The sequence below is a fragment of the Psittacula echo genome (assembly GCF_963264785.1).
Source record: "Psittacula echo genome assembly, chromosome: 10".
Taxonomy (NCBI): domain Eukaryota; kingdom Metazoa; phylum Chordata; class Aves; order Psittaciformes; family Psittacidae; genus Psittacula; species Psittacula echo.
Window position 1 is genome coordinate 5751873 of NC_137741.1, and position 25332 is coordinate 5777204.

At 38.8% G+C, this 25332-nt stretch overlaps 1 protein-coding gene across 1 annotated transcript in view; it reads left to right on the forward strand.

Moving 5' to 3' along the window:
- Positions 1–2816: 2816 nt before the first annotated feature.
- The window catches only part of LOC308225381 (little elongation complex subunit 2-like), a gene marked incomplete at its 5' end in the record, with an annotated part of 64239 nt that continues 41723 nt past the window's right edge, over positions 2817–25332 (forward strand). Inside the window, 11 exon segments of the mRNA XM_080626237.1 lie at positions 2817–2845; positions 3797–3901; positions 6447–6714; positions 7873–7992; positions 9608–9742; positions 10429–10545; positions 11688–11847; positions 13814–13998; positions 14505–15384; positions 17290–17468; positions 18890–19019. Coding sequence (XP_080482363.1) covers positions 2817–2845; positions 3797–3901; positions 6447–6714; positions 7873–7992; positions 9608–9742; positions 10429–10545; positions 11688–11847; positions 13814–13998; positions 14505–15384; positions 17290–17468; positions 18890–19019 — 2308 coding nt within the window.

Below are 25332 nucleotides of genomic sequence, written 5' to 3' on the forward strand. Positions count from 1 at the left end.
GAAATGCTGATTACAAGTACACATCAGTTTGAAAATTAAGCACATAGACTTAAAAACCTCGTTGAGTGATATGCTCAAATTTCTGTAAATACACACAAGCTGAAATGCAATTATACTGTACATGTAAATATATGCTGTCTGTTATGTGTACAGTATGTACAAATTCCTTTTCTAGCCACATAAAATCGAAGCCATCAAGAGGAATACTAAAGTGGTATTGTACTAAACCTTTGCTAATGATCTTTACCCAGTCACTTCACTTCTCACTTTCATGGATCTGTCCAACTCACTCCTACGATAACCTACTTATATTCAAGTTTGTTATTTTACTCAGTCCCGAAAAAAGTATTTTGATTCATTTTGTAAATATGACTGTAAAAATAAGAGATTTAATGTTGTCTTTTAAATACTCCAATTTTCATTCTAATATGAATGTTGTTATATTGTACTTAGAAACTGTACCTTTAATATTACATTACCTTTATTAAGTGCATTGAACACATCGATTTTAGATGTGCTTTATGTACTGTTATCCTGTAATAAAACTTCAGCTTCTAATGGAAAAAATCTGTCTTAATTTTTTGTCAGCATCTGGTTTGGTTTTGCAAATTGTGGTTTATTAAGCTTATTCCTTAAGGAATGAACAGTTACAAAATTAGGCTATGCTACCAAGCACATATTGCTGTTTAGTACATACATCACAGAATGTTTGGCAGCAGGGAAACAAGACAATTCCCAAGCACCTTGTAAGCTCCCATTTTGGCCAACAAGCACTTTAAAATTCCTTGCAGTGAGTGTGGATCAACCTAGCTTCCCTCTCCTTGAAGGTGTCTTCCTGTTAGAAATCACAGTTCAGTGCATTGAGTGCAAGACAGAAGAAACCTGGCTTAAGGCCTTCCCAGTGACTCTGGAAGTAGCATATGGGCTAGTTCTGAATGAGGATTTGGGTATCAGAATTTGAGGGTTTAATACAATTTAGGCATCAGAATTCAAAGTGACAAACTCCCCTCTGCTGTGCTAACTTTTGGAGCACCTGAATGTCAGCAGCACACTTAATTCTTCAGGCATGCACAATTCTACTTTTGCACCTACCCAGAAGTGTTTCCGTCTTGACAGAGCTTGAACAGCTCTGTATTTATATGCCTGTCCATCATCCAGAAATACCTATTGGCATTCATCTTTGAAGCCCCGTATCTGGGAGCAGCCTTCACCTACAGATCACATATACAAAAAAACAACCCCAAACAGTAATGGAAATGTTTGTGTTCTTAGAACTGTAGCATCAAGTAGTGCTACAGAAGTTAGTGCTACAGCAGCTCCATGACTGAAGTAGTCTCTGAGACACCTGAAAATCCAAGTTTATTTTTCTGATCCTCACGACATCATTCCTGCCCAATCTTTCTACTCCAAGGAGAAATTCTCATCACCAAGATACAGGTTAGGCAGCAACTATTCACGTTCAATGTAAAACACAGGAGACAAACCGAGGACTCCCATGGCCGCCTATAAGGAAAGCAGGTTAGGAGGTGGCAGTTTTGACCCCTATTTCACAGAATGGCTGAGGTTGGCAGGGACCTCCGGAGGTCACAAGCAAGCGCCACCTACAGCCACTTGCTCAGGACCACAGACAGCTGTTATCCTCCAAGGATGGCAACTCCACAACTTCCCTGGGCAATCTGTGACAGTGCTCGATTACCCTCACCATGAAAAAGTGTTTCCTGATGCTCATGTTTATGTCATGGATCTGAAAGGATCACAGCTAGGAAGCAGCACCATTAAAAGAGAGATACTGCAGATCTGAGGGGGATGCAGACTGAAGCAGGACTTGAACCTGCCACATTCACAATCAGTCTTCTAATCATTAGGCTACATAACTGCTACCTTACGTGGTAGCAGTTTTGAAGTAAGATTGTTTTATACAAGGCTGCCTCCAGGACTGGAGTGGATCCAGTAAGGAGAAATCCTTCCACTTCTCAAAAGATATACAAACCAAAAAAGGCCAGAATTTAAAACAAACAATGTCCTTAAAACTGATCTGCAAACAATCTTTGTTGGTGGGCTTAGACAGCATTCTGAATCATCTCAGTATCTTTTATGTATTTGTGTATAATGCCCAGTTTGTTGCAGGATTAGGCGCTGTGAACGCTTTGACTGCTTCATGCCATAGTACTCGCTTCCCTCTGAATGTTCTAACTGTAGAGATGTGCAGGGGATCACCTTTTCTTGTAACACAAGTAAATGAGTTTCCATCACCCAAACCTACAGAGAATATTTGAAATCCACATTTCACCACACTGGGAAGCCCGATCATAAGTTAAGGGGTTGGGGCTCTGCCTACATGGTAACAGTGAGCCAGCCAGACGGCAAGCTCAGGAGAGGAGGGAAGGTGATAAAGGCAGCAACCTCCGCGGGGCACCTCAGCCCTCTCACGCACGGCCCAACGCCCCCGAGGGACAAGCCACCCGGCACATCCAAGGTAGGAACTGCCTCCCGAGACATCAAACACCTGGTTAGGGAACACCTTAGCGAAGAACGTGAGGTCAGAGCGGAGCCCACAGCGAGGACAGGCCCCAGGCACACTTCATCTCCCGGTGAGAAGAGGCGGGACGGGGCCAGCACCAACACGGACCGCCCCGCAGCGGTACCACCTGCCACAAGATGGCCGCCGCATCCTCTCAACAGCAGCTGCGCGATCCCGCGTTGCTATTGGCTGGCTCAGGACATCTGATCCCGCGCGCTCTCTGCGCTGATTGGCCAATGCCGTGAGGCGGGCACGCGCGGCAGAGGCCCGAGAACCGGGCGAATACTCCTCCAAGATGGCGGCTAAGGCGCAGCTGCTGACCTGGTGAGTACGTCTGCCCCTCCGGCGCTAACCCCGCAGGGCGCCGCTGGAAAGCGGGGCTCGGGAAGGCGGCCTCTCGCCCCGCGCTGCCTTCCGGGAGAACGCCGCACGGGAGGCCGCATGCGCCCGGCGGCAGCGGGGCGGGCCTGCGCTCCCGCGCCCGGCTGGCTCCGCCCCGTGACGGAAGGGGGCGGGATGGCGGGAAAGCGTGTTACGTGTCTTGTGCTGAGGGGAAACAGGTAGAAGTGAATGTTCTTTCCTTGAGGAGGAGTTGCCTTGCACGCTTATATACGATCTGAAATGAGACGTAGTTAAGTAATGCGTATCCACATTATGGGTTTGGGGTTGCGACGTTGTTGTGGTTTTATTACGAAGAGCCCTGCACAGGCTTCTCGTATAGTAGTTTGGCTCTCTTCTAGAGAAGTGAGTTGGTTTTGAGTTAGTTTATTCATGAGGAAGACAAATCTTTCCTTACACCTTTCAGAATAGTTTGGGAAGACTGGCATCGTGTAAACCCTGCACACTGGAAGGGCTGTATTTAAAACAAAATAATTAGTAAGGTCTGTGTAGAAGACAAAATTTATCACCTTTCTGAAAATCTAAAAGCAATACTGTTGTATTTTTCTCAGAATTCCAGAAGTTCAGCCCAATGTCTGGTTTTGATTAATGAGCACCTGAAAGCATTGTATCTCCATCAGAATTTCTCTCGCCAGACCTAGAATTTATATCTAGTATATATAATGAAATTGTTAGGTTTGGACTGTGAAGAATACATGGGTTTTAGTAGGGAATTATGTAACTTCCGTATAGAGGGAATGTGGAAAGACAGTAGATAGCTTTTTTTTTCCTTTATTATTTTAATAACTAATTCTGATCTTTCTCAGGAACATGTGGGGTCTGTAACTGTTTTGTGTATTGCAATGTTCTTGGTTTTTGTTTTTGTTTCATTATCAGGGATATTTCACCAAAAAATGGCAGTGAAGTGTTTTTCTCACGTGAAATTTATGAAAAATACTCATTGGCTCCGAGCCTTGCTGAATTATGGCATTTATCAAACAGGTATATTCTGGTATATTATCATTTTTTGCTGCTTGTTGTCATCCTAGTAATACACACTCTTACTGTTGGGGGGAAAACTGCGTGTTATCTGGCGTGCCAGGATGTGTTACTGACACCTTGGTCCAGCCATTAATGTGTACCTGTTGTGAAACCTCAGCAGGAAGAACCTGGGTTGGGACCTTGGGTCTTTTGTGGGATTGGGTGGTATGTGGGGGTCTTGGAATGGGGTTTGGGTTATTTTTTGAGGGTGGTGCTTGTTGCTGCTTACGAACCAAAGAGTGGTGAATTTAACGCACACTTTTAACTGGTCAGGGTAAGGATCCTGTAACCCATGAACCAGCCCTAATTCTTTTCAGAAATTAATGTTTTGCTGTCTGTCTGTGTCTTCTCACTTAGTAGTAGGCTGATAATAGTGTACAAATCCTTTTAGTGTAAAAATCCTTTTTACTTGTATCTTTTGGAATTAGCCAACACTCAACACTGTCTTAGGTACAGTGGAGATGCAGTTAATTCCTTGAATAATGAAGGGACTGTGTAGAGTGTTAGTTGAAGAATGGCAATGAAATTATGTGAACACAGTAGGCACAGGCAGTTTTGATGTATTATTTCATTTTTCTGGAGTTGGAGTCAGTATTTGTTTCACATAGAGAAAAGCATGGCTCATGCTGCTGGATTTCAGAAGTTGGAGGACTGCTCAGCCTATTGGCTTTTCAAGAAGTCATTAATCTGGTAGAGAGGTACAAGTGGCAAGGGTCTCATGGTGGATGAAGCACCACAAAGAGTGTGGATGGAGACCAAGGTAGCTACTGTGCTCTAAGAGGGAAGCTCAGTATGTGGAAATTTTTTTCTGAAGGGGAATTCTTGTATGTGAACTGACACTTAGAAATGTCCATTTGGGGGGAATACCTGCGTACAACACATGAGACTACATGGCACATCTTTAGCTCGAGAAGGTTTTTCTGGTTCATCTCTCTTGGAGCAACTTTCCTTGAACTGGCAGAGATGCCCACAGCTTGCTGCTGGGTGTTGCTGTGGGACCTCTTCCTTTAGATAATGTAGGAAAACAGTTTCTGCAGTAGATATGGCTGAACTCAAGAGCAGGATTGTATTTAGTTTTATGTGGTAGAAGTGGGTTTATAGCCAGAAGAGAGGCTGCAAACAGAAAAAATCAGAAACTAATGGAGCAGGGTTGTCTGGCCATACTCTAGGGGAAGAGAAATGGAACCTAATGGGGCAAAATGTGAAAGTAAAAGCTGGAGGAAATTTGCCCAGTATCTATTGCCATAGAAGCTGTGAAGGCAGGTTGCTTCTAAAAGGAAGGGGGAAAATTCAAGCTGGTGGCTCAAATGAAGTATAATGCTGTAAATACGGGCAGAAAAGCTCCGTCAGATTATTTTGGTTTGCACCCTGATGAAGACTGTGACAGCACTGCATACTGAAATGATCTTGATGTGCTGCCATTTCATTCAGTGCTGAATATAGCCAGTTTAAGCTGCTAGAATTTCTTGATGTTCCTACATTGGCATATCTGAGTCAGCATCTTGTTGCTGCTGCAGCTTAATTAAATTTGCCAGTTTGTGCCATGAGGATGGACACATTCTCATATTCAGAGAGACAGCTGTGAAGTGTTATTAAGAACTAAAGATGCGATACTGCTGGGTTTGAATGGCACTGGAGATGTTTTCTACTGCTGAAATCATATCTTAAAAATAGGCTTTTTCCAAGATCAGCAGTTAATGTTCATTTTGTTAACCTTAAATATTTTCTCTATTAAGAACAGTCATTTTAAATAGAGAAGCACTAAGATGGCCTTCATATACTGATATTTTATTAATAATGAAATAAATGATGTTACTTCTTTGCTGTTAGGACAGCTACACTCCTTGCCTTAGCCCAGTATTATTATTTTGGCCACTGATTTCGGCATTGTTTACAGTAGAAAATTAAACTCTGGAATTGTGTACTCTTGTTTTTAGGAATTTCTTCATTGAAATCCAGAATTTCAGTGTTACAGTTAAGCATTTTTAATTTACTTCTTTTACAGTGAAAGAAAGGCTTTTTCTTGTTAAGTTGTTCTCCTTTACTGTAACTTTGATACATAAGCAAGACCTTTCTGAACGGTTTCTGAACACCAGCCATCAGTGAATGGTGAAATGTGGAGACTGTATGTTTTCATTAATAATGGCTGTTTCTAGAACAAAGAGTGAGAGTTTCATATTGAGCTTGTCACCTCAATTGTGAGTATACAGACCGATACATACACCATTTTATAAAAAACACTACTTTTTTTGGTTTTCCATCTTTCAAACCTGCTGTTGGCCGTAAGGCTTGGTCTGGTTGTCCAGGTGGATTTTCAGAATAAGAAAATTCCTATGACACAGACTAGGAGCTGGAATAGTACACTATCTTACAGTGTGTTTTGCTGGATTTGCAGTTTAGGCTTGCATGACTGCCTTTATTAATTGTAACAATGTGTTATTAGCAAATATTTTCACACAGCTAATGTGAATAGTGTGCGGTCTTTTATTTACTACTTCACTTTCAGAGAGGCAAAGAAAAATGAAGAGGCATTGGCAAACTCTTCAGAAAACAAACAGAATTGTAGCGTGCAGGCTGCAGATCCACTTGAGATGGAGGCTAAAACCGAAACTGGTGATCATCCTTTTCCAGAACCTAGACTCCCCTATCCATTTACCTCTTGTTTGACTCAGAAGGAGCAGAAAACATACCTATATCTGATGACTAAGTACTCAAAAAACCCACACCATTTTCAAGTTAATGCAGCAAGTCAGAGAGAATTATTCACGTATCTGGTAAGTGTGTAAATATGAACATCACAGAGGGAGTCATCCATTTTTATTTTGTTACAAAGAGTTAAAGAAAATATAGCAGAAATGTTTTTAAATTTAATTTGTCGTAATTACCTTTCAATGTAGTATTATGAATAATAATAGTAGTAATAATAAAGGTTGAAAGTATTCAGGATAACATTTTTAATATAAATTGAAAGAGGTTTTGGTTAGTTCGTTGAAGGGAGGTGGTTTTTTCTATGTATTTTTTAGTAGTAGTAGTCCAAGCAACTGATGGTAAGTGTAGATCTTTGATAGCTGATCAGTCACCCACGCCCTAGAACCCCCACTTTTTTTACGAGATGAAAGTTAGGAGTTGGCTTTACTGTGAACTTAGCATTTCATAATGGCATGTAGCACCTTTGTATAATGTTAGGAGATGGATACATTTTGATGTGATCTTTGATGGTACCCTGTAATAGGAACTTTCTTTATTAGTATGTGTGGGGACCTGTGCATTGACCTTCTCTGCTTGCCACATCAGTGCTTCTGGGAGTAGGAAGGCACAAGGTCACATTTGCTGTTCAGTTTCAGCAGTGTTTAAATAATGAAAGTCTATGTCTCATGTTGGTAGGAAGTGTCATTTTAGTTCAATCCTGTATAATGTAATTAATCAGCAAATGTTTTTAAGCCAATGCGTTTGGTTTCCCATGCTTCCTTGTTAATGCTAATTCCTTTATTTTATGCTGTAACAATGGGAATGTTGTTATTGGGCAAATCAGCACCTACTGTGGTGTTACTCAAAATGTAATTGCTTATGAAGTTTACGCTCGAATTTCTTTGTGGCTTTATCATGTAAACTCTCCCCAACAATGTTTTGTAGCCTTTCTTTTTATAAACCACCAGTGTATGACCAAAGGAAGCTTGCTGTTTGCTGGGGTCCTGTTTTGTTTGTTTGGGATTATTTTTTTTTTTAAGGAAATGGGCCTGACAAATTTTATTTTGTTACTTATGTGAAACTCAGAACATATGCAAAGACTTGCCAAATTGAGGAGCAAGTGGAATCTGTGCCCTTCCTCATACCATCACCTGTACTACCTCTCTGGAAGTTTTGCTGGTTACATACCTGCCTACGGGATTCCCTTCTGTCTTAAAAAATAGATTTTTTCCTTCTCCCCCCAGCAAATGAAAGAAGTAGTAAACAGTGAAATTGCAGAATTTATGAAATTTGCCCAAAACGCTGCAAAAAGCTGCGCCCAAGACTATGATACCATCTCTGAAGATGCACAACGTTATACTGAGGTAACTACAAATACTGTGTTTAATTCCTTCTCCTCTTAAATAATCATTTTGGAATTGTGATTAAGATACATAAGCACTGCTCATGGGATCTGATGTTCCCTGAACTTCTACTGATTCCGTGTTGGGATGTGACATGGGAAGTCATCATTTCCTTGACGCTGTGCAACATGGCTTAGCCCACAGTTTGTTGTAGCCAATAAGATACGATGTAAGTGAGGCCTCTGCATACAGTACTGACAAAGATTTAGTCATCAATTAAGTAAATGACATCTTTACGTTTGAAAAGGGAGAAATTGCATTTTAAGCATGCATTTGCATTAACAAGCTGCTCCTAAATGTACACTACTGGACAGAACATTAAGCTTTCCTGAACCACAGTAGCATGTTACAAAGTCACTTCAATCAGAGGTTACTCAGGCTTTAATTATAATCTATTTCTACAGGCTCATGCTGTGTTATAAATACCTGCTTTGATGATTCTATAATCAAACATGAATGCAATTTCATATATCATTCTTGGTTTAATTGCACATTTTGGGAAAAGAATTCCAGGATACAGGTTCATTAAACTTTCCTATCAGTGGGTTCACTTGCTCTTGCTTCTTTTCCTCATAGGCTCTTGCCTTAGTTGAAATGACCAACTTACATACTTCTGTTAAAATTCGGTCTTTAGTAGCAAGTGCCACATCACTTTCTTTTACAGTATAAAATGGAAAAATAAATATGTTTACTAGAGAGTAGAGCATTTAGTTAAATTCAGAAGGACTGTTTCTATTTCACCATAACACTTTTTGTTGTGTGCTTTTTCATGCCCAAGATAAATCTGTTGTTAAGATACAGTCCTTATGTGCGAACAACAAAAAATCTTGCTTTTTTCCTAAAAATTGGGACTGGCTTTTTAATTTTATATCTTGTGACTATTTTTCAAAGTGATTTTGTCATCTGGTCTCAAAATGTGTCTCCAAACTTGAAGTTGATCTCCTGAGTTCAAAATGAAAGGGACACATATTTAGTTTTAAACAATACTTGCAGAAAAAACTCATTCTAATTACTAAATAAAACCTAAATGTTTTAAATACATAATTAAGATAGCAGAAAAGATTATCTTTAGACATGATTTAATGTCTAAAGTTGACATGAAATCAAATTTCAACACATACGTGTTTACTTTTGTGACTTTTACCTAGGCCTGATGTAATCTAGGTAGTAATACAAAAATACCTGGTCCCTCTAAAAGCCAAGACAAACTGAAAAGAAAACAATTACTTGGTTTAGCACAGTGCTAAACATTTTCTTGGTTTTTTAATGATGGGTCTGAGCCTGTGTCCGTACAGTGTTAGCCTTGCATATGAAGGGTTGAGGAGAACTTAGAATATGTTTCAGTTTTGATACCAGTGATTGTAAAATTATTATTGAGTTGTACTGGTATTTTAGGTTTTTAAATACTGTCTCTACCTGGACAAGTTGAACAAGTCTGTTACGAGTAATCTTATAAATATACTTTCTGTAGAGAACACAGATATATGCAAATGCAAGTTGCAGTTGCAGAAAAAAACTTTTATTTGGAATTCTTATGAAAAACACAATTGCATAAACTTTTTTCTTTTTATGTTAGGAATTACTGCGTGCTTCTATTGGACATGTGCAAACGCATCCTGAGTCTTACACGCTCCAGGAGATCATAAGTATCATGGGAGGAAAGTTTCATACTCAGTTGACATTTAGGCTGGAAAAAAATCTTCTTGTAATGGTAATATCATGGGTAGAAGTACTGGTTTGATGTTGTTTTCAAACAAGTAGAATTACATCTGGATTGTGTTACTCAAGTATTCAGGTTTTTTAGAAGTATTTGATGCTTGAGTTAAGGGTTATATTTTATAACTGAAATTGTTAATGCAAATGTTACTGAAATTATTTTCATAGAATCATAGAATAGTTTGAGTTGGAAGGTACCTTCAAGGGTCATCTAGTCCAACCCTCCTACAACAAGCTGGGACATCTTCAACTAGATCTGGTTGCTCAGAACCACATCCAACTTGGCCTTGAATGTCTCTGTGGATGGTGCAGCCACCACCTCTCTGGGCAGCCTGGGTCAGTGTTTTGCCACCCTCATTGTAAAGAATTTTTTTGCTCACATCCAGCCTCACAACTTTTTTATTTTGAAACCATCACCCCTTATCTTATCTTGACAAGCCCTGCTGAAAAGTCTTTCTCCATCTTTCTTAGAGGCACCTATTTTGGTAGTAAGGCTGTTAACACCTTTCCCTGTATGTTTCCAATAAAAAGATTACATTAATAGTGGGGCTTCTTTTATATAACACTAACTTTATAATGCACCTGCACAAATTCTTAATATTTTTCATTTTAAGAAGTGCAGTGCTGGGTCAGCATGATTTCAGTTAAAGCTGCTTTCTGATACTGCTTGATTTCTTCAAGGGAACGGCAAGACGTGGTAAAACAGATTTCCCTACCATGCCTGTTCAACTGCCCACAGATTATAAAACTGTTACAGGTATTATAACTCCAGAAAAAAAGGCTTCTATTATACACAATGTAAGTAACCTTTTTATTGTCATTTTTAAGGCATATTTTGTAGAGAAGAGCAGTGTGGTCCTTTTTATGTAGCAGCATCAAGTTTCTTCATTTTTTTTTGTTAGGGTTTGGGGTTTTTTTCCCTAATCTTGCACTTCTTGTAGCATAAGAATATATATTGTATCAGTATTTGTTTAGGTTTTGTCGTGGTTTAAGCCCAGGCCGTAAATCAGAACCACGAAGTCCACTTCCCCCCCCACCTTTCTTCCCTCCGCTCCTGGAGGGACGGGGAGGAGAATCAAAAGAATGCAACTCCCACAGGTTGAGATAAGAACAGTTTAATAACTAAGGTATAACACAAATCACTACTGCTACCACTAATAGTAATAATGATAAAGGAAATAACAAGGAAGAGAATACAACCGCTCACCAACCGGTACCTCACCCCCACCCTGCCGTGATCCAGCCCTTCCGGGAACTCTCCATTCTACATCCTGGGCATGACGTGCTGTGGTATGGAATACCTCTTTGGCTAGTTTGGGTCAGGTGTCCTGTCCCTGCTTCCTCCCAGCTTCTCCTCCTCCCTGGCAGAGCATGAGACTCACAAAGTCCTTGGTCAGGGTAAACATTCTGACCCACAACTGAAAACATCGGCTTTATCAGTATTATTCCCAGGTCGAAAGTCAAAACACAGCACTGCACCAGTAGAAAAAATGACTGCTACTGCTAAACCAGGACAGTTTTAATTTATAACAATCACAATGCCCTCTTCAAAAGCTGGGTTGTAACCTTTTGGACCCTCTTGAAAGGATTCTTCTATTCCCTCAATAAAACATTACAGAGGTCCTTAAATAGGAACACACTGTCTGTGACACCTATAGGTAACTGTTTGTTACAGTATTGTTCCTCTTAAACTTTGCCTTGCAATTTCTAAGCTGGCTTCTGTGTGTATGTGAGTGTCTATACACACATATGAATGCATGGAGGTGTGAAGGTTTCTGACATACAAAAGAAGTCCTGAGGGTAAGAAGAACTATTTTAGACTGTCAAGTTTTCTGAAAAGGTGTTTAATCCATGTTTGTTTGGGCTTAGGCATTTTCTTATGTATTTACATTTTTGTGGTTTTATTAAAAACTTAAAAATCTTAACTTTTTTCTGTTTAGGATATTAGTTCAGATTCAAATGCAGAAAAACTTGCTTTGAAATACTGTCCTCAAGTTGTTTTAAGTAAGCAATCATTATTTACTTTACTGAATAATCATGGACTAAACTACAAGGAACAATGGGAAATTCCAGTTTGCGTTAAAAAGATCCCTGTTGCAGGTATAGTATGTTTTTGCAAAAAAAAATTACGGTTTTGTCCTTTAAGATCTTTATATATTCTCTTAACCTTTTCAAGCAGACTGAAGAGCAGGAAACTAGAAAATCCAGTAAAACCAACTGGGCTGGGGAGGTGTGGCAAGGTAGAAGGTAGGCTGGTTTAGTTCATGCAATAATAAGTAGTTCAATTTTGGTTTTATTTCGAAAAGAAGGAAGCTGAGGTTAATGAAAATGAGAATTGTAATTATAAGCTCAGATGTTTTACCTTTTCTGAAGCAGAAGCACTCTAAAATGCAGCTGTAAGAAAATAGTTTCTTTCAAGTACTTCCATGTTTTTAATTTAAGGAATTAAAGTAATACAGTTTGAATGATTTAGTTAACACATCTTTAAGGACAACAACCTAAACTGAACGGTTTTCAGCTTTTTTCTGGTAAGGAGTCAGAGACCTCTGTAAAGAAAAATGTTTAATCAAAGTTATCATAAAAAAATTTAAAAACCCCATTGGTATAGGTTGCCCTTTGCTGAGGAGGCCTGATAGCAAGGTAATTTCATAGTTTTCTATACCCTGTTACTGAGAATAGCAACAACCTCTAGAGGTATCATCTCTAACATTAACATTGAATTTGGATATACAGCTGTTTTCCATTTAGGGAGGAAAAAAATCAGTTCAATATCCTTTTGCTTTTCAAAACCTTGAGCTCTGCTCCTTGGAAAGAACACAACTGCTTGAAGCTGTTATCAAGTGAACTGATTTCAGTAAGCTAAAGAGAAATTTTGAGGTTTTATGGAAAAACAAAGAGCAGATATTTTCTGTAATTGAAAGGACCTAATCACATTCTGGAATAATGAATAAATAATGAATGTCCATGGAGATTACTTCTCCCAATTGCAGCAGGAAATGTTTTGAATAAGCTGATTAACTCATCTGAATGCTACACTTCAGTTGTCAAATACTCCCATCAGGAATATGAACATAGATTTCCTCTTGTTACCCCTTGTTGTCTGGGTTTTTTTATTACATACACTAGGGTTTTTTTCATGATGAGTATTTATAATGGCTGTTGTCCTGGAATGTCCACATTGTGTGCATTTCACATGAATTTGCATAGCAGGACTAGTAGTAAATACACTGTCAGATAATCTACAGGTCTTGCAAAGTTTGCACTTTTCTACATGGAATTATCCGTAAAGATATGCTCTATCAGCTTTACAGTTTTTAAACTTTTAGATCCAAAGTTAATACCTAAAGAGTGTTCAGAATATGTTAATAATGTGTAGCATTTCTTGTAGGGTTTCTCTTCTTCCTCTTCCACGTTTCCCTGTAACCCACCTCTTGCATTAATTGTATCTTATTGCATCCACAGATTATTCTTTTTCTTAAACAGTGATACAATGTTCACGTATGCCTTTTCTTTCTGTATAATACTGGGCAGGGTATCATTATTTGTGAGTCAGTCTATGGATGATTCAAATGTAAATGTGTTAAGGACTGAACAAAAGAGTGGGGCAGCAGAGGCTGGACATAGCTACTGCTTAGAACAACTATAAAATATGGCAATCGCTTTTGGGCAGTGGGACCTAAATAAATAAACAAAATTGAGGTTCATCAAAGGAAGAAAAAAAATCTTTTAGGAAAACAGAATACATCTGATGATACAATGCAGTATAAGGAATGATGCATCCTAAATTATCATTTTACAAATTCTCTATTTAGAACCGCATTTAAAATATGATTGACTGTTAAGGTGCTGTTTATTGCTGCTGCAGGATCCTAATAATTCACACTGTCTCTGGATATAATTTTATTTTCTATTGATAGTGAGCAAGAGGGTAGTTTTTAATTTCCTCCACTATGAATGTGGAATGGATTTGACCATAACTGAAAGGTTATTTTGTTTATTTAAACTTTACACCAGTCTTTTCTCCTTTCATTTATTATGTACTTAATCTCTTCCTGTTCTTGAAAAGGTAGCAAACCAGCTAAAGTGGTTTATGTTGATTCACCTCTGCTGAGAAAAGAGATGGCAGTAAGAGAGAGGAACCAAATCTTCCATGAAATTCCTATGGACTTCCTAGCAACTAAAAAGTCTTATGTTTCGATTTCTGATGTATCGATGGACAAACCAGATGAAGACAGTCTGTTTCAGTGGGATGTATGTAGCTTCGCCTCTTCATAAAAACAAACAAAACCAAAAGCCTGTGTTACAATTCCTTAGTTACTTGTTCTGTGATAATGAAGGAAATTTTAGGTTTCCTGTTGGTAGTTTTTCTACCGCTGAGTTACAGATCCTGTTTTAAAATGTCTGTCTAGTTCCTTTAAATGCTTCTGTTACATCAGCATCTCAGCTTTAATGTTCACCTCATTAAAATGTATTTTGATCAGTTTATTTAAGTGGGAAAAGTTCTATGTACTTTATTTGTCTTTTGGAAGGCCTTTCGGCCCCTAGGACTTCAGATATTCCACATTAAACTTAGGAATTTTTTCCCCCCAATTACTGCTTCTCTCTCCCAATAGTCAAAATATGGGTAGTAGAACATTTTTCATGTTTTCAATGTGACAGTTTCTCATTTGTAATACATTGTATTTCTTGTTTTGTTTGTTTAATATTATTATTTTTGTTTAACATTATTACTGTTATTTATACCTCTCTATATTAAGATGTCTTCAGATACTTACCAGTACAGGAAGATTCCTCTTCCAGATGACACAGGGATGGACTTTGATGGTGATGTTACAGAACTGGAAACTTTTGGAGCAACAGTCAAGCTCTCAAGAACTTCTAAAATGGAAAGTAGTTTTCCTACAGTTAGTAACACTGCTAAAGTTTCTGAGCAAGAAGTTTCAGCATGTGCCAGCACACAGCTCCCATCATTAGATGACATTCTATGCTTGGGCCTTGAAGAAAATTCATCTCATAAAAGCTTTAATTCAGAGGAGCTAGGACTGAACAAAGCACAGCATGTTATGACCAAAGAAGTATTGGACTGTGAAACAAAACTGAATACTCTAGCTAATGCTGTTAGTTACAAGAAAGAGTCTGATATGGCACCGAAAAATGAGAATTACACTTCTTTGTGCAGTAGTGACACAGATGAAGAGTGTTTGATAATTGATACAGAATGTGGAAACACTGATTGTTGCAAAACAACTGTACCAGACACTGTTTCTCCTACCTCAGCAGAGGCTGCCAAATCACCCTCCCCTACCCAGATTCCATTAGCAAACATGACTGATTGCTCAGATACCGTACATCAGAGAAAAAGTGCCTCCAGGAGGGCTACAAGAAAGTTCTTCAAAGAATTTGATCCTGTTGGACAGATCTTGAAAATGCAAACTGAACTTCTCAAATCACCTTCCCGAAAAGCTCATGAACAGCCAGTGGTGAGCTGTGATAACTCTAATGCTATGCCAGCCCATGTGCCTCAATCTCCAAAATCATTGGTGACCTCCAGCACAGAAACTGTGCCAGCCCCTGCCTCAGACCCCAACAGCTCATCTAGAAGTAGCTGGACTTGGCTTTTTCAGGGACTGCCAAAGAGTAAGTAAGTGTGCTCATTGTGTAAGGAGTAAAATCTCAAATTTTCGGTAAAATTTAACAGCAAAACATTTTAACTCCATCATCTGAAGAATATCCTGCTAGTACCTCTGTTACATTTATTTAGAGATGTGACATAATTGTTTAGGTGTTTTTAAGTTGGTTTAGATAAGTTTTTAAATAAGGAAACAAAATCATTTGGCAGTAAAATGAGTTACTTTTCGTCAGAAATTCAAATATTTGAGTAGTCTGGTCTGAAAAGATAGTTTGTTGTCAATCAGCAGTGGAATTGTTTTACATTTTCTGTAGAACAGTTTAATCATATTATGCAATTAAAACTTGAGAGAAAGCTTGAAATTTGCATGTTTCAAGTTCTGAGACTCTTAGTTCAGTTGCTGTTTCTTAGACTTTAACCAAAAACTAGAAGTCTTGAAGATCCTAGGTTCCGTGAACTGTGCGGGTTTTTCTCACATGCCTGGGCTGCTTCTGAGCTCTGTACAACTGAAGTTAGAAGCACTTTATTGTGTTAGGTAAATTGACAGGAAACCAGGCAGGTTGCATCAGGAGATAAACTCTTTCTCAAATGCTTAATTCCAGTGAATCAATGCTTTTTGATGGGGAAAAGATGTATTTTGCTGGTGTTTTCTGACTAGCTGTGCATTTCATCACATAGGAATTAATTAATTACTTGATCTGTAATGGAAACAGCACGATTAACTCTGTTGAAGTTGTGTGACCACTTCCAATATTCTTACTGATTTAACTGAATTTTAGTAGTTACTAAAAATCCTATGTCCTCCCTCAGTTTGAAGGGATGGTACTCTTCCTTTTTCTCCTCTTAAAAAGCCAGAATATGGAATTCAGATGTTAGATGATAGGGGTTTTGGTTTTTTGGTTGTTTTTATTTTTTATAGAGGCAGTGAAAGCAATATCGCTAAGAGGCTCTGTGACTGCAAAAGAATAGGAAGCTTAATTCTACAAATTGAAAGTTTCTATAGCAAGCTGATAAACCTCTCTGCTTGATTTTTTTGCAGAAAGCCAAAACTGAGTTAAATATTTTACAGAAAATTATTTCTGGTCACTTGGGTGATAATATCTCATGCAGAATTTATGTGCATCTTTGCAAGAATGTATACTGAATTTAATGTTATGTGTATTTATTCATAGTGCCACAGCCATACCCATCTGTGGTTGTAATTTTGACACATACCTGCAGATAAAAACCAGAACTGGATAAATTTTCAATGAATAATGTTAAACAAGTTGGAGTTTATTCTTATTTATTTTAAACAACTTGTTAAAATATCTTTAAGGGATGCAGGGATGTTTGTTAACCTACCTCAAAGCTGCACTTGGAGATCTAATAAATGTTTCTTTTGAGGTTGAAACAAACTTGGTTTGCAACAGAGGCTTATGCTACCATCCAAACCTGAGGCTTGAGTTATTTCAGTAACTCTTAAATGAATGGTGGCTCTCAGGAGGCAGTCATTGTAAATCAGATTTTTCTTTCCTTTGTGCTAAGGGGCTGTGGCTTAAAAATCAGCCTTTGAACCCCATTTGTACCAGAATGGAGTCTCACAGCTCGGTTTGAGTAAGAAATCAAATGATTAGAATAAAATTTAGGGGAATATTTAAAAACAGCCTCCTTAAATGGTATAGCAGACATTTTCCAAATTATGGGGGTTTTAATACAAAAATTATTTCTTAGGCTTATTGAGACTGTTTTCACTCCAAAATCTTAGGAAACAAAACAGATCCCATTAAAAAAAACACAAACCACAAACAAACAAACAGAAACCCACACAAAAAAACCCCAACCAACCAAAGAAACACCAACCAGAAAAGCTGTTGGCTTCATGGTAAAGAATGTACAAGTTTGTAATTCTCTGTTTTATTTATTTTCTGTAGGAAAGCTGCCAAATGAACTTCAGATGCTTGAGGAAGACCCTTCAGAGTATAAAGCACCTCAGGATGGCAACCTTGTGTATAAGCTGTTCAGTTTGAATGATCTGTTGTTACTTGTGCGGTGCAGCGTGCAAAAAGTGAAGTCATTGCCACGAAACCATAAGAAGAAAAAAGGCCAAAAGGTACGGGTTTTGCTGTTAGCTTTGTTGGGTTTGTTCTGAACAGTTGTGCTCAGCTGGCATCCCTGGTGTTCCCAGCCCTTCATGGCATTTGTGTTTTCACTGACAATTAGTACATTTAATTGTAACTCTACAGTGTGTGTCTTCTTTCAGTAAATATTTGCTGTAGGAAGAGAGGGAAGAATAATTTATGATTTCTTTAAACCTACTTGATTAGAAGAGAAGCAAGTTTGATTCTGCATTTTGTACCACAGCTGCATTACAGTAGTATGCATGGCTAATTATACTCATGTAAACTAATGTCAGTTTGAACTATTCTTGAAAGTTAATGCAGTAATTAGGGTTCTAGCCCGAGGCTTTGAGAATGTTCGTGATCATAAAGATTCTCAAGCAGGAGGCAGCCTTGCTGTTATACCTAGTTAAGCAGAGAAATACGAAATAGAATAAACAACAGAGGGGGCACATTTAAAGATAAAAAGAGATCCTATTCATTCTGCTTGAAAAGACCATGGTGTACATCTTAGCAAATAGTTTTTGTTATGGAATAAAATGCTTTAAATGCAGGCATCATCCAAATATTACTTGTAACATCAGGAGAAGGAACGCTCATTCTGGAATCCTCAGTAATTTATTATTTTGTCAAGAGTCCTCTGAATTATTCAACGGATCTGATGTGGTATTTCCATCCCCAGAATACCAGAATTGTGGTAGGCAGGCATTTTGTGATGTGTTTATGTTCTATTTAAATGGAAATAGATCTTTGTAACTTGGATTACTTCTAAGATTCTGTCTCAGAAACTTATTTTGAAGGAAAGCCATCTCTTTGCTATTGATCCACTGATATAAATGCCTGTGAGTAGCTGCTTAGTTTGTTAATCAGAAATTGATCATTGTTTCTTTTTTAAAATCCCTGCTGGAATTTAAACTCTGATTTGTCAGTGAGAAGAGGGTTACATTTCTGTGTTTGTATTAACATGCAAAGGTTGGCCTCTGAGCTCAAAGGAGAGGCCAAACATTAGGTTCTAATTTCAAGTGAGATTCTGACAAGGGGAATAAATGGCAGGATTTCAGGAATAATAAGCAAATGGGAATATATTAATGTAGATCCTATGGAATTCCTGCAGAGGGCAGTAGAGCATACAAGTGTGAACTTCAAAATAACATCTGGAAAAATGACTGAATGGCACAATTAGATTGTGTGTAAAAGCTTGCCCAGGCATTTCACCTTCCTCTACAGAGAGGCTCTGTAGTCTGAAGTACTGTGCAGTTCATAGAGTGGGAGCCATCATACAAAATCTGTGGGATGCCTTTGTTGCTTCATCTGTAATGGAAGACTATGCTGATTATCAGCTGCAAAATGTAATTCAGTTGTGGATGTTTTTTGTCAGTGAGTGATGATTTTTCTTGTATCTTCACTTTTATAGCATACACCAATATTCCTGTTGCCGAAACTAGAGTATCAAGCCTATTACGGTGTGGAAGCTCTTACAGAAAGTGAAGTATGTCAGTTGTGGACAGAAAGAATGTTGCATTCTGAATGCTTATTTTATATTGGTAAGTTCCATGTGTTGATTTTTGCTTTAGAAATGTGTGTGAGTGAATATTCACAGAGTAATAGAAGAGAAAAATTATTAAAGGTATATTCCATACTTCCTTATTTATTTTAACTTTCCAATTTTGGTTTTCACTTTTATCTTAGAAGCGCTTTGTCTAAAATTTCTGTTGGGTGGTGAATTAGGCTATTTCAACTTTGGATTTAGATGAGGAGCATCCAGTAATCTTTGTTTTCAGGGACTCCATTTATTTGCCTTTCAAAGACAAATGTATCTCTAAAGTGTAGATTTAGTTCTCTGAAGTTAGTAATCTTAATGACTTAAAGTATCTTTGGGCTTGGGGAGGCGGGGTTTTTGGTTCTGGATTTTTTTTATATGCAATATTAATTATCACAGGTCTGGTAAAAATATTTCTTGATGACTTGTGAGCTATGGGTGTATCTTAGCATTTTGTGAAATCACTTTAAATACATTTGTTATTACATACCAAAATAGAAGACAGAGGATCAGGTATGTGGCTCGGAGGGTACTGATTCCTTGGCCTTTGAGGTTGCAGTATGGGAAAAGGTCAAATGTTACTTATTTTTCTTTGAAAACAGGCGATAGTGTTCATATTTCTGCACTGATAACGTGCAGACAGATAAAGACACAAAAGAATGAGGAAAACCAAGCAAGATAGGGCTGAACCAAGTTCCATCGTTCAGAAATAAGAGATAGTGCATGCTTTAAAAACAGCGTACATGTGTCTTACATCTAAGGTACTGGATATAATTTTCTGGCTCTGCAGAAATAAAATTCCAAACAGGAAGAAGAAAAAGACAAAGAATAAATTTATTGAAAACATCTTTCCATAGTTATGATATTCCTCAGGAGTTCTGAACACTGAATGATCTGACTTAAACACATTTTCCAGGTTTTCTATTGTCCATTTCTAACTGATCCATGAAATTTAATTTCCTAATACATGACATGACTTGAAACATCCCTGTCAAAGGGATGGTCTTGATAGTCCTGTCCTGTATTATGTGTCAGATGGAAACAGGAGGCAATGTAATAGAATTTAGGAATGAGAAGGAACATACCTTCAATGAGAAATAAACAGGAAACTACAGATCTCATGAAGAAGAGATGACAGTTGTAATTCTGAGCACAGAAAATAAAAAGACAGTAAAGCAGGGATAAAATCATGGAAGTGTTATCAGAAAGAAATCTTACTTGTGAAGGCCATTTATCCAAAGTCACATAAACCATGCTGCACACTAGGAATGCAGCATTACAAGGGAAAGTTTCACTAACAAATATCCTGAGGAAAGTGCTGTATATGTGTTTGTACAATGACATTTTAAATGTCAGGAAAGTTTTTTTTATGTCTATTAGGATATGTATGTCCTGTAGAGAAATTAAAATGAGGCATTTAAAGAATGTTGCCAGATGATATTAACAACCCTTTTAATATATAGAGAGCTCTCTGATACCAGTTATCTTGTATGAGAAAATCTGCAACAAAGTGGTTAGTCAGAAGGCATTTTACAGTATATTTGGCCCTTGCTGCAGGCTGAGGGCAGCCCTGGTTGTACAGGGAGCGGCTGTGTTCTGAGTGGGGACTGTTTTTTACGGTTGTTATGGCAGCAGTTGTGGCTGTGGTTGCCTAACCTTTCCACTTGGGCACTCAGTTACACTTTTGCTGTTAGAGGCCCACATCAGAATGCTATTTTAGAAATGCTGAGTCCTCTCTTTCCTAATTTATTTTTTTTTGCCTCCTATGATAGTATTTTAAGGTTTGTGTGAAATCTAATGTATTTGAGGTGATAGTTTTGCCACTTGCATTAATCTTTGTCTGCTCTCCGTATTTGGTGGAAATTGTTCCTAATTTTAAATTTTAAAAGCAGCATTTGCTGTGGTTTTTCCATTCCCTAAAAAAATCATCATAAATTGATACTAATGTACACATTTCTCTATTTCTAATTATATCTCAATGGACAGTACTGAAGTACTGAAGCATTTGTCTCTTTAATAGCAAACCCAGCAGTGTACTGAATTGCACAGAAATGAGTCACAAGCAGTGTGAGGAAATAGTGGAACTGGAGAGAGCACTAATCTGCTTACAAAGTACACAAACTGAAGGAATGTGAAGTCTTATCTAATCTCCCAACAGTTACAGGATACTTAACATATGGCTTGTGCACAGAAGTTTGCAGACAGCTCATCCAGCAAACACCCCTTTTTATAGAGGCTCTGGGGAGTGGAGGAGGCAGACTGCATGCTGCAGGAGTTGTTCTAGCATAAACAGCCATTCCCTTCTGATGGAGAGGTTCCTCAGTAGATACCTGCTGGCTGTGAAAGGGATGTGGAGCCTTTGGCTGACAGGCTTCACTGGCCTGACCTCCAACAGGCACTCTCTTTCTGTGGGATTGAGAAACACTGGTCATTCCAGTGATGTTTTTCAGCTCTTGGATATGCTTCTTCCAGAAGCAAACCCTGGGATCCACAGGGGTTCTCCTTCTGTGTGCTCTGAGGAAGCACGGGATGGCTGTGGGTTGGCACTGTTCTGCACAGTAAATCAGTACTGTGCAGTATGCATTGGGCAGGCCCCCTCCCGCCACTGCTAAAAAAGTCTGCTAGAAATAGAGTTGGACTCTCAGCATGTCACCAGCTTCTGATACTGACAGAATATGTGACTGATGCAGGTAGGCAAACTGGGGACTGCAGATTTTTGGCACTGCGATGTAGTTTCTAATAAAGGTAGGTAAAAAGACATGTGGAACTAACTGATCCATTTTACGAAATACCATCCACCATGGCTTTCAATAGGAAACTGTTGTCATTCTAGTTAGGGATTTTTCCTGCTCTGGTTGAGAAATAATGCAAAGTAGTTGTGAAATTCAGCCTTTCAGTTGTATTTCTGGGAGCTGTGAAAAATACAGTGTTGCAAGTGTCCTGATTTAGTTACAGTATCACAGTATGTTAGAGATTGGAAGGGACCTCAAAAGATCATCTAGTCCAATCCCCCTGCCGGAGCACCTAGATAAGGTTACACAGGAATGTGTCCAGGCGAGTTTTGAATGTCTCCAGAGAAGGAGACTCCACAACCTCCCTGGGCAGCCTGTTCCAGGTTTCCGTCACCCTCACTGAGAAGAAGTTTCTTCTCAAGTTTAAGTGGAACCTCTTGTGTTCCAGTTTGTACCCATTACCCCTTGTCCTATCATTGTTTGCCACTGAGAAGAGCCTGGCTCCATCCTCGTGACACTCCTCCTTTATATATTTATATACACTAATAAGGTCCCCCCGCAGTCTCCTCTTTTCCAAACTATAGAGACCCAGCTCCCTCAGCCTTTCCTCATAAGGGAGATGCTCCACTCCCTTAATCATCTTTGTCGCCCTGCGCTGGACTCTCTCCAGCAGTTCCCTGTCCTTCTTGAACTGAGGGGCCCAGAACTGGACACAATATTCCAGATGCGGTCTCACCAGGGCAGAGTAGAGGGGAAGGAGGACCTCTCTCGACCTACTGACCACCCCCCTTCTAATACACCCCAGGATGCCATTGGCCTTCTTGGCCACAAGGGCACAGTGTTGGCTCATGGTCATCCTGCCGTCCACTAGGACCCCCAGGTCCCTCTCCCCTACACTGCTCTCTAACAGGTCGTTCCCCAACCTATACTGGAACCTGGGGTTGTTCCTGCCCAGATGCAGGACTCTGCACTTTCCCTTGTTATATTTCATCAAGTTTCTCCCTGCCCAACTCTCCAGCCTGTCCAGGTCCCGCTGGATGGCAGCACAGCCTTCTGGCGTGTCAGCCACTCCTCCCAGCTTAGTGTCATCAGCAAACTTGCTGATAGTACACTCAATTCCCTCATCTAAATCATTGATGAATATATTAAATAATACTGGTCCCAATACTGACCCTTGAGGCACTCCACTAGATACAGGCCTCCAACTGGACTCCGCCCCATAGACTACAACTCTCTGGCTTCTCTCCTTCAGCCAGTTTGCAGTCCACCTCACCACCCGACCATCCAGGCCACTCTTCCTCAATTTAGCTATGAGGATGCTGTGGGAGACTGTGTCAAATGCTTTGCTGAAGTTAGTTAGATGGCTCTTTGTTTGTCCTTAAACTCCAGGGACCATGCTTTAAAGGTGAGAATATCCCTGTATTGTGGACAACTTCTTTTTCACTAATCTGATACCTGAAATAAGACTACTGCTATCATATGTTTGGTGTAAGCAGACAGGCAAACGTCACTTGTCGAATTGTGTTATAATTTGAATTATTTTAAGTGAAATATTGCATCCTATGATCAAGGATTTTTAAAATCAGTAAAGCCATAGACTTGCTGCTCTTTTTAAAAATAGCCTACAGTATGAGTGTGAAAGTACTGAAAGTTTGAAAACATTACTAACACAGTACTTACAACTTGCCATTTGTGTTCAGACAGTTCTGAGACTATATAGATCTTAAGTGAAGCCTCTAAAATGGGAAGTTCTGAGCATGTAGCAGACCTCTGTTAAAGACTTTTTTTAACTCTGTTAAAAAAAAAAAAGACCAGTGTTAAATTGCTTAGGGGTTCTTGGATCTTGAAAAAAACTTCCTTCACTGTCTCAGCAATCTTTTATATTGCCAAATAAGTATGGATGGGAAGTTCTTTGGACCTTAGTCTGTGCCCCGTAGTTGTCCAACATTGCTCTTCAGTGTTGTATCACTGTGGCTGAGGGAGGAATCTCATAGCTCAGCTCAGTGACTCAGCAGTGCTGCTAGCTCAAGAGATGAGAAAGAAAATGGGAGGGTAACGATGGCTCCTGCAGGAAGTGCAAGGAGTCATCGTAAACTGAATTTTTTTATTTAGTACGTTCTCAAAGAAGGTGGTGGTTGTTTGCACAAAGGCAGAGATGTTATCATCAAGCAAACTTGAGTGATATCCTCCTCACACCTTGCTCAGTTGCTGATATAAATTCCCTTGCTACTCAGATAGGAAATCCTGCCTCTGCAAAAGGAGTAATTTCTGTGACTTGTTTCCCAAGTATGATACTGGTACTTGATCTAAGCAGTAAATAAAGTTGTGATAAACTTTGCTGATTAATAGAAACATTTTACCCGGATGATTATTTACTTATTTGCACTAAGTGCCTAAGCAAAACGTACTGCAGAAAGACTAGTTTATCTTCACTTGATTAGGATAATACTGGCCTTTAAATAAAGATTATTTAAAGGTTGGAAAGAAGTCCTTACTGTTATGGGTAACTTACTGAATGTCAAGTGTTTTCAAGCAGTCACTTGTCCACTATAAAATACAGTAATATAAATAAGGTATGAGTAGTTAGTTTCCCCAGCTATGCTATCACTGAGTTTAGAAATTAAAAGGTTTCTGGTTTAGGAGAGGCTGATAAGAAATAGAAAGCACAGATTTTTTTTAATTATTATTTTAATAATGACTTCAAGTTTCTTTTCCTCTGGTCAGCTATGAAGAATATTAAATCTAGCTGCTTAGTCTTGCACCAAATACTGATATCAAGGAAAGTATCAAATGTACAGTGATTAAAAGAAATTAGTTGTCCTACTGAATTTCAGATATATTAAAATTAGAGTTCTTGCTTGGTCTTCTTACACATCACATAAGTTGATAGTAATGTGTAGCTTGGAATGTGAAATGCTTTCGTTTAGCAGTTTGAACTGTACAATTGAAGCATTTACACTTCCTACAAGAGTGGATTTGTAATAAAGTAGTAAATTCCACTGAGTAGGTTGCATTTTATTGTGCCGCCTTTTCCTCATCCTCTTTTTGGGAGTTGGAATAGAACAGATTTCTGGGAAAACTCTCATCATGAGGTAGAACCCGAAGCCTAAGGCACAGCCACCACATCAGTGCATAAGCCATGCTAATGCTCTTTATTACTTATCAAGTGAAAACATGGGCTAAACTGTTCTTGTGAGCCTTTATTTTAAAAACATGATGAGGAGAGCTTTGAATTGCTGTTTCTGGCTGTGTTACAGGCAAGTAGTATGTGATAATTAGCCAGGACCAAGGCCTGAATTGTAAATTATCATTTTTCAGGTGAGGAGGGGAAAACAAAACCCAGGAGATGAAAGTACAGAGTCCCCAGAAAATCAAATAACACAATTGTTCGTGTAACACATCAGAATAGAAAAAGAAGTATATTAAACTCAGAGGTCAATTTGTTGTAAAAGGTGAGCTTTCATGATCTGTCTGGTGAGGAACCATAGCAATAAGGATCAAAAGAGCTTGAGGAGACTCAAATGAACTGATAAGATGTCAATGGCAAAATGAGCTTGTAATATCCCAGACATCCCCCAAGATGTA